Source organism: Microtus ochrogaster, linkage group LG1 (genome assembly GCF_000317375.1).
Source record: "Microtus ochrogaster isolate Prairie Vole_2 linkage group LG1, MicOch1.0, whole genome shotgun sequence".
Lineage (NCBI taxonomy): Eukaryota > Metazoa > Chordata > Mammalia > Rodentia > Cricetidae > Microtus > Microtus ochrogaster.
Window position 1 is genome coordinate 24,184,300 of NC_022027.1, and position 9,570 is coordinate 24,193,869.

At 37.8% G+C, this 9,570-nt stretch overlaps 1 protein-coding gene across 1 annotated transcript in view; it reads left to right on the forward strand.

The window, feature by feature from the left end:
* Slc30a9 (solute carrier family 30 member 9) overlaps positions 1–9,570 on the forward strand; it is a 64,930-nt gene that overhangs the window by 40,308 nt on the left and 15,052 nt on the right. The window contains exons 9-10 of the mRNA XM_026785244.1: positions 6,172–6,227; positions 8,554–8,689. Coding sequence (XP_026641045.1) covers positions 6,172–6,227; positions 8,554–8,689 — 192 coding nt within the window. The remainder of the gene's footprint in view (positions 1–6,171; positions 6,228–8,553; positions 8,690–9,570) is intronic.

A 9,570-nucleotide genomic window follows, 5' to 3' on the forward strand; every position in this document is an offset into this window, starting at 1 on the left:
AATAAATAAATAAATAAAAGAACTATCAGTAATGAGATAGGAAGTATAAATTTATCATTTAATATGTGTTTGGTCATAATCGTTTATAGAAGTGATTCTTTTGTTTGTTTTAGATTTATTTTTATTATTTTATGCGTGTGTATGAGTGTTCTGCCTTCAGATACATCTATGCACCTCATGTATACCTGGTGCCTGAGGAGTGGTGAACCATATGGGTACTGGAAATCGAACCTGTGTCCTTTCCAAGAACAAGAGCTCTTAGCCACTGAGCCAACTCTTCAGTCCCTACAGAAGAGATTTTTGGTTTTTCAAGAGAGGGTTTCTCTGTGTAGCCCTGGCTGTCTTGGAACTCACTCTGTAGACCAGGCTGGTCTTGAACTCAGAGGTCCATTTGCCTCTGCCTCCTGAGTGCTGGGATTAAAGGCGTGCACCACCACCACTCGACTTAGGAGAGATTCTTTTTTATTTTTATTGATTTTTATTGAGCTCTACATTTTTCTCTGCTCCCTTCTCTGCCTCTCCTTTCTCCTTCAACCATTTCCCAAGGTCCCCATGCTCCCAATTTACTCAGGAGATCTTGTTTTTTTCTACTTCCCATGTGTATTAGATTTATGTATGTCTCAGGGTCCTCATTGTTGTCTAGATTCTCTGGGATTGTGATTTGTAGACTAGTTTTCTTTGCTTTCTGTTCAAAAAACACTTATGAGTAAGTACATATGATAATTGTCATTCTGGGTCTGGGTTACCTCACTCAAAATGATGTTTTCTAGCTCGATCCATTTGCCTGAAAATTTCAAGATATTTTTTTCTGCTGTGTAGTACTCCATTGTGTAAATGTACACATTTTCCTTATTCATTCTTCAGTCGAGGAGCATTTGGGTTGTTTCCAGGTTCTGGCTTTGACAAACAGTGCTGCTATAAACATAGTTGAGCATATGTTCTTGTGGCATGGTTAAACATCCTTTGGATATATACCCAAAAGTGGTATTGCTGGGTCTTGAGGAAGATTATTTCCTAATTTTCTGAGAAATCGCCACACTGATATCCAAAGGTGCTGTACCAGCTTGCACTCCCACCAGCAATGCAGGAGTGTTCCCTTCACCCCACAACCTCTCCAGCATAAGTTGTCATCAGTGTTTTTTATTTTGGTGTAAGATGGAATCTCAGAGTTGTTTTGATTTGCATTTCTCTGGTGACTAAGGATGTTGAGCATTTCCTTAAGTGTCTTTCAGCCATTTTAGATTTTTCTGTTGAGAGTTCTCTGTTTAGGTCTGTACTCCATTTTTTTTTTTTACTGGATTATTTGTTCTTTTGATGACCAATTTCTTGAGTTCTTTGTATATTTTGGAGATCAGACCTCTGTCTGATGTGGGGTTGGTGATCTTTTCCCATTCTGTAGGCTGTCGTTTTGTCTTGTTGATCGTGTCCTTTGATTTACGTAAGCTTTTCAGTTTTAGGAGGTCCCATTTATTAATTGTTTCTCTCAGTGTCTGTGCTATTGGGGTTCTATTTAGAAAGTGGTCTCCTGTGCCAGTGCATTCAAGTGTACTTCTTAGAAGAGATTCTTAAGGTGAGTTTCTAAATGTAACCATGACTGTCTTTGGAACTCACTCTGTAGACCAGGCTGGCCTCGAACTCACAGAGATCTGCCTGTATTTGCCTCTAGAGTGCTGGAATTGAAGGCATGTGCCACCATGCCCAGCTAAATGTAAATTCTTAATTACTATGAGAGCCAATAACTTTTTTGAATAAAGATAGAGTGCTGGTTAAGTGTTTAACATACATTAGACTGGTAGTTTGAATTATTTACCTTGACTTTACAAATGAAGATTTAAAAAAAGGAAAAGGTAGCCGGGCGGTGGTGGCGCACGCCTTTAATCCCAGCACTCGGGAGGCAGAGGCAGGCGGATCTCTGTGAGTTCGAGGTAGCCTGGTCTACAAAGGGAATTCCAGGACAGGCTCCAAAGGTACAGAGAAACCCTGTCTCGAAAAACCAAAAAAAAAAAAAAAAAAAAAAAAAAAAGGAAAAGGAAAAGGTTAAAATAGCCTTTGAAGTCTCTTTGGCCGAAATTGTGAATACTGAAAATCTAAACCTTTGTGAAAGCTCTGTATAAATGTTATTTATGTATTTGTATCTCATTTTAAGGAATGTGGTATCCTTTCCATATTTATTCATACTTGACTTACGTTGAAACAAATTTGAGAGATGTTTTGGTGAAAGATACAGATACAGGAGTGGATATTTAAGCCTGCTAATTTGGCTCAGTGCTAAATAAAGTATGTGATTAGCAGGTGAGAGGCCCTGACTTTGGTACGCAGCACTGCCCAGCCTAAAATTCAAAGGAATAATAAAATGAAGAGCAAGCAGGGCAATATTATTTACAGATTAAACAGAAGAATGCATCTCACTGTCAAGTAGATTGAAACCCTCTGTAAAAGTAAAGGAAGAAGGTAGGCAGTTGCTGTTTTGTTAGCAGTCTTTACCTTGGATTTGATTTCTTGGTTTGTGGCTTGTGTATGAGACGTGTATGTGTGCCCATGTCTGTGGGCTCGTGCAAGGAGGCCAGAGGTTCACACAGATGTTTTCCTCAGTTGCTCTCCATCTTAAATATTGAGACAGGTCTCTTATTTGATCACAGAGTTCACTAGTTTAGCTAATCTAGCTAGTCAGCTTAGTTAGTATCTGTCTGCCTTCCAAGGGCCAGGATTACAGAATGGCCATCATTACCTCCCAGTAGTTAGGTGCTAGGGATCCTAAATCCTGTGCCCATGCTTTCATGGGAAGCACTGTACTTATGGAGCCATTAGTAAATGCTTAATAACCCCTGTCACTTGGGTAGAAGGAGAGGAAATGGATATGTAAAAACAGTGTCTAAGAACCTTGTAAGCTTTAGGACATAGGACAAAGAATTATGAAATATGAAACAAGATTAACTTTGAGTATTAATTTTTAGGACATTGGAGATAATTCGTAAGTGTTTATTCTCTAAAATATTGTCCTACTTAGGGTTATTGTTGCTATGATGAAAAACTGTGACCAAAAACAAGTTGGGGAGGGAAGGGTTTATTTGGCTTACGCCTTGTAGGAAGTCAGAGCAGGAGCTTAAACAGGACATGAACCTGGAGGCTGGGGCTGAAGCAGGCGATGGAGGGGCACTGCTTATGTGCTTGCTCCTCCCATCTTAATCAGCTTGCTTCCTTATAGACCCCGGGATTACCAGCCACAGGCTGGACCCTCCCCCATCAATCACTAATTTGAAAAATGCCCTACAGGCTAGCCCACAGCCCTATCTTTGGGAGGCATTTGCTCAATTGAAGTTCCCACCTCTCAGTATAGGTTGCGTCAAGCTGACATCAAACTAGCTAACACAAATATCATGTATGGGTTTTAAAGACTGATAGCTTTTAACTGGAGTAATAACCACGATAAATTGAGTAAAAAGGTCAAGTTGCAAAATATTATGTATAGAACTTCTGCTTTTAAGTATGAATGACTCAGACTAAATTTACTCTTTTGAGGCCTAAACAATAAAGTCCTAGACAAAACATATAACTGCTTTCAAACACTGAACAATAGAAGCATAAGACCATACCTCTGAGATGGGATTTAATTTCTCCTACACTTTCTCTCTGGCTTTTTATTTAGAGATATATTCAGAGCAGTGGGCCAGGATGAGAAATATGAAAGTTCAAGGAATCCAAACTCGTTGGAAATTAGAAGGTGGAGTTCCTCAGAGGAAAGGCTATGTATTAAAAAAATCTGCATAATTCTACATATAGGGATCTTCTGGAGTTCTTGCTGAATGTTAAATTACCCATCTGTAAGATGAGGGCAGAAACGCCAAACAGGCAAAGGCTGAGTAAATCTTAGTGCTCAGACAGGGCTACAGTACATCCAAAGCTTACCAGGATTGGTAAAAGAGACTGTTCTGATACCTAGGTCAGCAGAAATATAGCCCCTTAGCAGTAGAGCTAAACTATCCCTAGTGTAAAGGCCCTTCTTAACAGACTTTCCCAGAAATGTAAATGATCAAATTTATCTTTAAATAATTTAATTGTTTGGAGAACAAAGCTTTGTGCTATTTCGAGAATATAATAGACCCCAAACACTGAGTGTGACATTCACAGTGGTCAATTAATTTTCCCAGTTAGTAACAGACTACTGCTAGACAAGGCAAGAAGCAAGAAAATAAGCTACAACTAGCAGGAAATTTTTATTTAGTTAATAAAACAGATTCAATTGGCAGATGAGAAAAATTAGTGGGACTTTTAGAACTGAAAACTGTGTCTGACACAAAATCTCACTGCAGAGCATTAACAGAAGACTAAAAATCCAAGAAAAGAGTTAGCCCTAATTTATCATAATAGAAAGCATCTGTACAAGAACCAGAGCTAAAGAAGACTGAAGGAATCCTCAGTTACTATGGAGACAGTGCCAAGAGAACTCAGCTAGTGTTTAAGAAAGTAATAGTGATAATGCACAGACTTGGAGAGGTAGGGAGAGCAATGGCTTTCAACTCTATGGACATAACAGAGCCCTGATATACTTACAATGCCATCATATGAGAAAAACATACATACCCATCAGTATCAACATAGAATAGAAATTCCTTTTTTCTTTTCTTGAGACAGGGTTTCTCCATGTAGCCTTAGCTGTTCTGGAACTCACTCTGTAGAACTGGTTGGCTTCAAACTTACAGAGGTCTGCTTGCCTTTGTCTCTTAAGTGCTGGGATTAAAGGTGTGCACCACAATCGCCCCGCAAAAATTCTTCAAAATATAGCCAAATGAGATCAAGCAATATATAAAAATCATAGTATAGTCAAGCAAATATTGTTCTGAAATATAAAGTTGATTTAATAGTGAAAATGAGTAGCCATAGAGGGCAAATAGGTGCTAATTGTGCATTTCATTTCCAGGAGATACAGAAAGACATTTAAATTTTTCCATTTCTATAATATCACAAAACATTAAGAATAAACCTTGCAGGCTGGAGAGATGGCTCAGAGGTTAAGAGCAAGCAGTGGTTGCTATTCCAGAGACCCTGAGTTCAATTCCCAGCCACCACACGGTAACTCACAATCATATATAATGAAATCTGGTCACCTCCTTGGGCATGCAGGCAGAACACTGTATACATAATAAAAAAGAATAAATCTAGCAAAAGGTGCACAAAACTTTTACATCAGTTTACTATAAACTTACTGAGAGTTTTAGGAAAATCTAAAGAACAGTTGGGGTACAGCTCAGTTGTGAGTGCTTGCTTAGACTATGTAAGGCCAAGGTTTGATTCCCAGGACCACAAAGGAGAGAAGAGTGGAGTGGGGGAGAATTTGGTGCAGATAAACTAGTGATCTATAGATTGGCTGGAATTCTAATCATAGTGCCTTGTTTTGTTTGTGACAGAGCCTTGAAATGTAGTAAGACTGGCCTGCATTCAAGACCACTTCACTGAATAGTACCTTGTAGGAGCTTTTTCCATGTCCATGCAGAAAACTGGCTGGCTATTTTAAGCTGCTATAGATGTAATTTAGTGTGGTTCATCATTTGCATTCATTTTCCTACTGAAGAGATTTTAGATTCTTCTGTGGTTACTGCCTGATGGAGGTGGCAGTTGTTTAGTTTGGTATAGTTTTGTTTTTTGACTTGAGTCTCAGTTTTCAGCCCAAGATAGACTCAAAGTTAATTCTCTTGCTTCAAGAGCTAGCAGTTAAGCATGTGCCTCTGTGCCCAGCCCAGCGTCTTGGAGCTTTTCTTCCTTATAAACAATGCTGTCCTGAATCCCCTTGGGTTTCTCTTTATTTTTCTATACTAGGATTTTTTTTTCTAAACTACAGTTGCTTGGCTATTGATGTACACATATGATTTCTTTGTTGTCATCCTTTACATCTTCCAGTTTGGCTTACTCTTTTTTTGTTTTTTGTTTTTTGTTTGTTTGTTTTGTTTTGTTTCTTTTTCTCAAGACAGGGTTTCTCTGTGTAGCTTTGGAGCCTGTCCTGGAACTAGCTCTTATAGACCAGACTGGCTGCGAACTCACAGAGATCCACCTGCCTCTGCCTCCTGAGTGCTGCAATTAAATGCATGTGTCACCACTGCCCGGCTTGACTTATTCACTGTATCATTGTATTCTCCATCTTGGTAAGGGCTACTTACTGTTTGTTTTTCTCCATAGGGTTTGCTAGCACTGGGCATCAGCAAGTCCATTCAAACACCAGACCCTTCTCACCCGTAAGGACACGACCTCTGATTTGAATTTGCTATAAGTCATTAAAATAAGAACCAATGCATTTTTGAGAAGTCTGAAATTTATATAGCATCAGATTGTTCGAGATTTGGTCATTTCCTTTGTATTGTCTAAAGTGTGTAAGGGTCAAAGTAAAGTCAAAGCATAATTTGAAAATGGAGTTGAAATCATTTTTATACTTTATAATAATACAGCCTGGAGATCTTCTCCATATTGATAATAAAAAACCACTTATCTTAGAGTTCTATTTTATTTCGTTTCAGGGAAGTATATTTCTGCTCAAACAATTGCTATGTGATCTAAAGTTTTGGTATTAGCCTTTTTCAAATGCATACTTCATACTTACTCTAATGCTTTTATTGTGATTAAGAAATATTTTGATAACATTTCAAGGTTAGATATTTGTAAAGTGAGTGTGTTTTTAGAATATAGTACTTCGAGTGTGTCAGTTACCTGCTGTGGATATTTATTTTTGTCCCATCTGTTAACGGCCACCCAAATGGTTGAGCTCCCCAGTCACTGTTCTTTTAACTACCTTCATTAATACAGTTTGATCAATGCTAAGGCAGAAAAGTGCACCTTTATCTCTGTGAAGGTGTCCATTTTAGTGCTTTGTAAATACCTTCACTTACTTGACAGCAGGGCATTGCTGTTTTAGTGATAACACGTTTTTAATTTTCTAGAAATGGGAGTTTTCTAGTATAGAGACCAAATGTTAATTACACGTCTACTGTGTTTTACTATCTCTTGACAAATTGTTTTCCTTACTGATTTTCCACACCAAAAAATTTAAATAAGAGGGTAAAAATTTTAAATTTTGTATTCTGAAGATTGCTTATTAAGTTATTTTAATACTACCTAGTACAGTAATTAAATTTAGGCAGTATTTAGTTTAAAGACATTTATATATAAATAACCACACGTGACTCATAATTTACTGTAGGAGGCAGTACAGATCTGCATAACACAAGTTTTCAGTAAGAACCCACAGTGCAAGCCAGGTTTGGTGGTACTCAGGAGGCAGAGCATCTCTGTGAGTTTGAGGCCAGCCTGGTCTACAAATTGAGTTTCAGGACAGCCAGGGCTACACAGAGAAACACTGCCTCAAGAAACAAAACAGTGAAGAGAAACAAAACAAAACCCCAGTACAACTTAATTTATTATTAATTTAAATTGACATATGGTTAGTGTTACTTTGGAGAAAAGTTTAGAAAATAAAATAAAATTTTCCAAGTCAAATCTGTAAAACATTGTTATATCAATGAACTGGGATTCTCTATGGCTAGACTACAGCTTTGTACAAAGAGAATTCTGTTAATTCTTTCAAGTTAATACTCTTTGTTTGAATGTGTATCTACCCGAGAGTGCAGTAGTATTTGGGTTTAAGAGTATGTTTCTCAGGAAACATTTTTGTGAATGAATGATTCTACTTCTCGTAGTATGTCATAGTTTCCAAGGACCCTAATTGTGTTGTATTGGTACTGAAATAGTTCAAGTTAATGGTTCATTTTGACCAAAGATGATTAGACAAATAATTAATATTTTCAAAAATTATCCATGAAAACATGCAGAATACTGAAGCTGTTGGTTCAACTGTCTATTAAACTGTTCAGAACCAGCAGTAAATTTCATATTAACTTGTTCAGTATTAAGTAAAAAAAACATAGGTAATACACAGCATAGATTAATCATAAGACCACAATATTCAATTAGAAGCTACAATCCAAGGAAATTGAAGTATTTCCCTGTTCGTTAAACATCTTAATGTATTTTTTAAAGGATGAATTTTGGAGCTGGAGAGATGGCTTAATGGTTGGGAGCACTGGCTGTTCTCCTAGAGAACCCGTGTTCAATTCCCAGCACCCACATGGGAGCTCACAACTGTCTGTAACTCCCATTCTGGGGGATCTGAAACCTTCACACAGACAGACATGCAGGCAAAACACCAATGTACATAAAATACAAATAAATAATTATAAGAAAGATTATTTTTCCTGGCCTGTGTGGAATGTAATTATAAAGTAGTTCTGATAAATCAAAGTAGACTATAAGAAATAGAGATGAGAAAATACCTGAATTAATTAATATTTATTTTATTTTCATATATTTTCAAAGTTCTTGCCTTTTCCTCCACTTTGTATATTGTGAGTTTTTTATATGAAATTTGAACTTTGCACTTACAGTGTTTAATATATAAAATTACACCATTTTAATAGTCTAAGAATGTGTTTTCAATTTCATTGACTTATTAAACACATTTTGAAAGTTAGTATACATTTTTGCAAACTATATGATCTTTTTATCTTCCAGGTATGGCTTTTCAAATATGCGCTATATCTCTTCATTGATTAGTGGTGTTGGTATTTTCATGATGGGCGCAGGACTCTCTTGGTACCATGGAATCATGGGATTGCTTCATCCTCAACCAATGGAATCCCTTCTATGGGTGATCCTCTTTTTCCCCCACTTTCATATATGGAATGCTATAACTTTGTCATATTGTACTGGCGAATAGAAATAGCATGCCTCTTGACTGTGTCACACATGTTATTTATTTATGGTTTTGTTTTGCACATGAGTATTTATGACGTCTGAATCCACAGATGGGGTGATTTTAAACAATTTTTACTTATTTTATGTATATGAGTGTTTTGCCTTCATGCATGTCTGTGCAGCACATGTATGTCTGATGCAGGCAAAGGCCAAAAGAGGATGCTGGTTCCCCTGGGACCAGCACAAGGCTGTGAGCTGCCTTGGAGTGCTGGGAGTCCAACCCAGGTCCTCTGATAGAGCAGCCAGTGCTCTTAACTGCTGAGCCATTTCTCTAGCCCCTAATTTGGTGATGTTAAACAAGAGGCTCTCATAGGTATAATTAGTAAGCACATCCTCTAAATTTTGAGCAGTTCTAAATTTCCTAGAGATGCTATTGAACAAAAAGAATTCTGTTCACTGTTAGCACCAGGAATGGTTTTATATCAGTAACTACAATTTCCAGTCACTTGTCAGAAGCTGGAACTGCATTTAATATTAAAGCAAAATGAAAAGGAGGTTAATTGGTTTGTTTGTTTTGTGTTTTCTCTAAGGCCTCCATCAGGTAGGGGGCTTGCCTTGGAGAACAAGAAAAGGGGGATGGTCGCTTTCAGCCTTATTACACCAGGTTCTTCTGCTCGATAGGCCATGCCCAACACTGGGTAGGGAACAGTACGTACTAACCTGGTCTGCTCTCTCCTTCATAGTCATTAAACTACCTTGCCTTTCACAGTCAGGCCTTAGAGAGCATGTTGCTTTGCTGCTCTGGCTCCTTGGATAGACAGACTGGCCATCTCC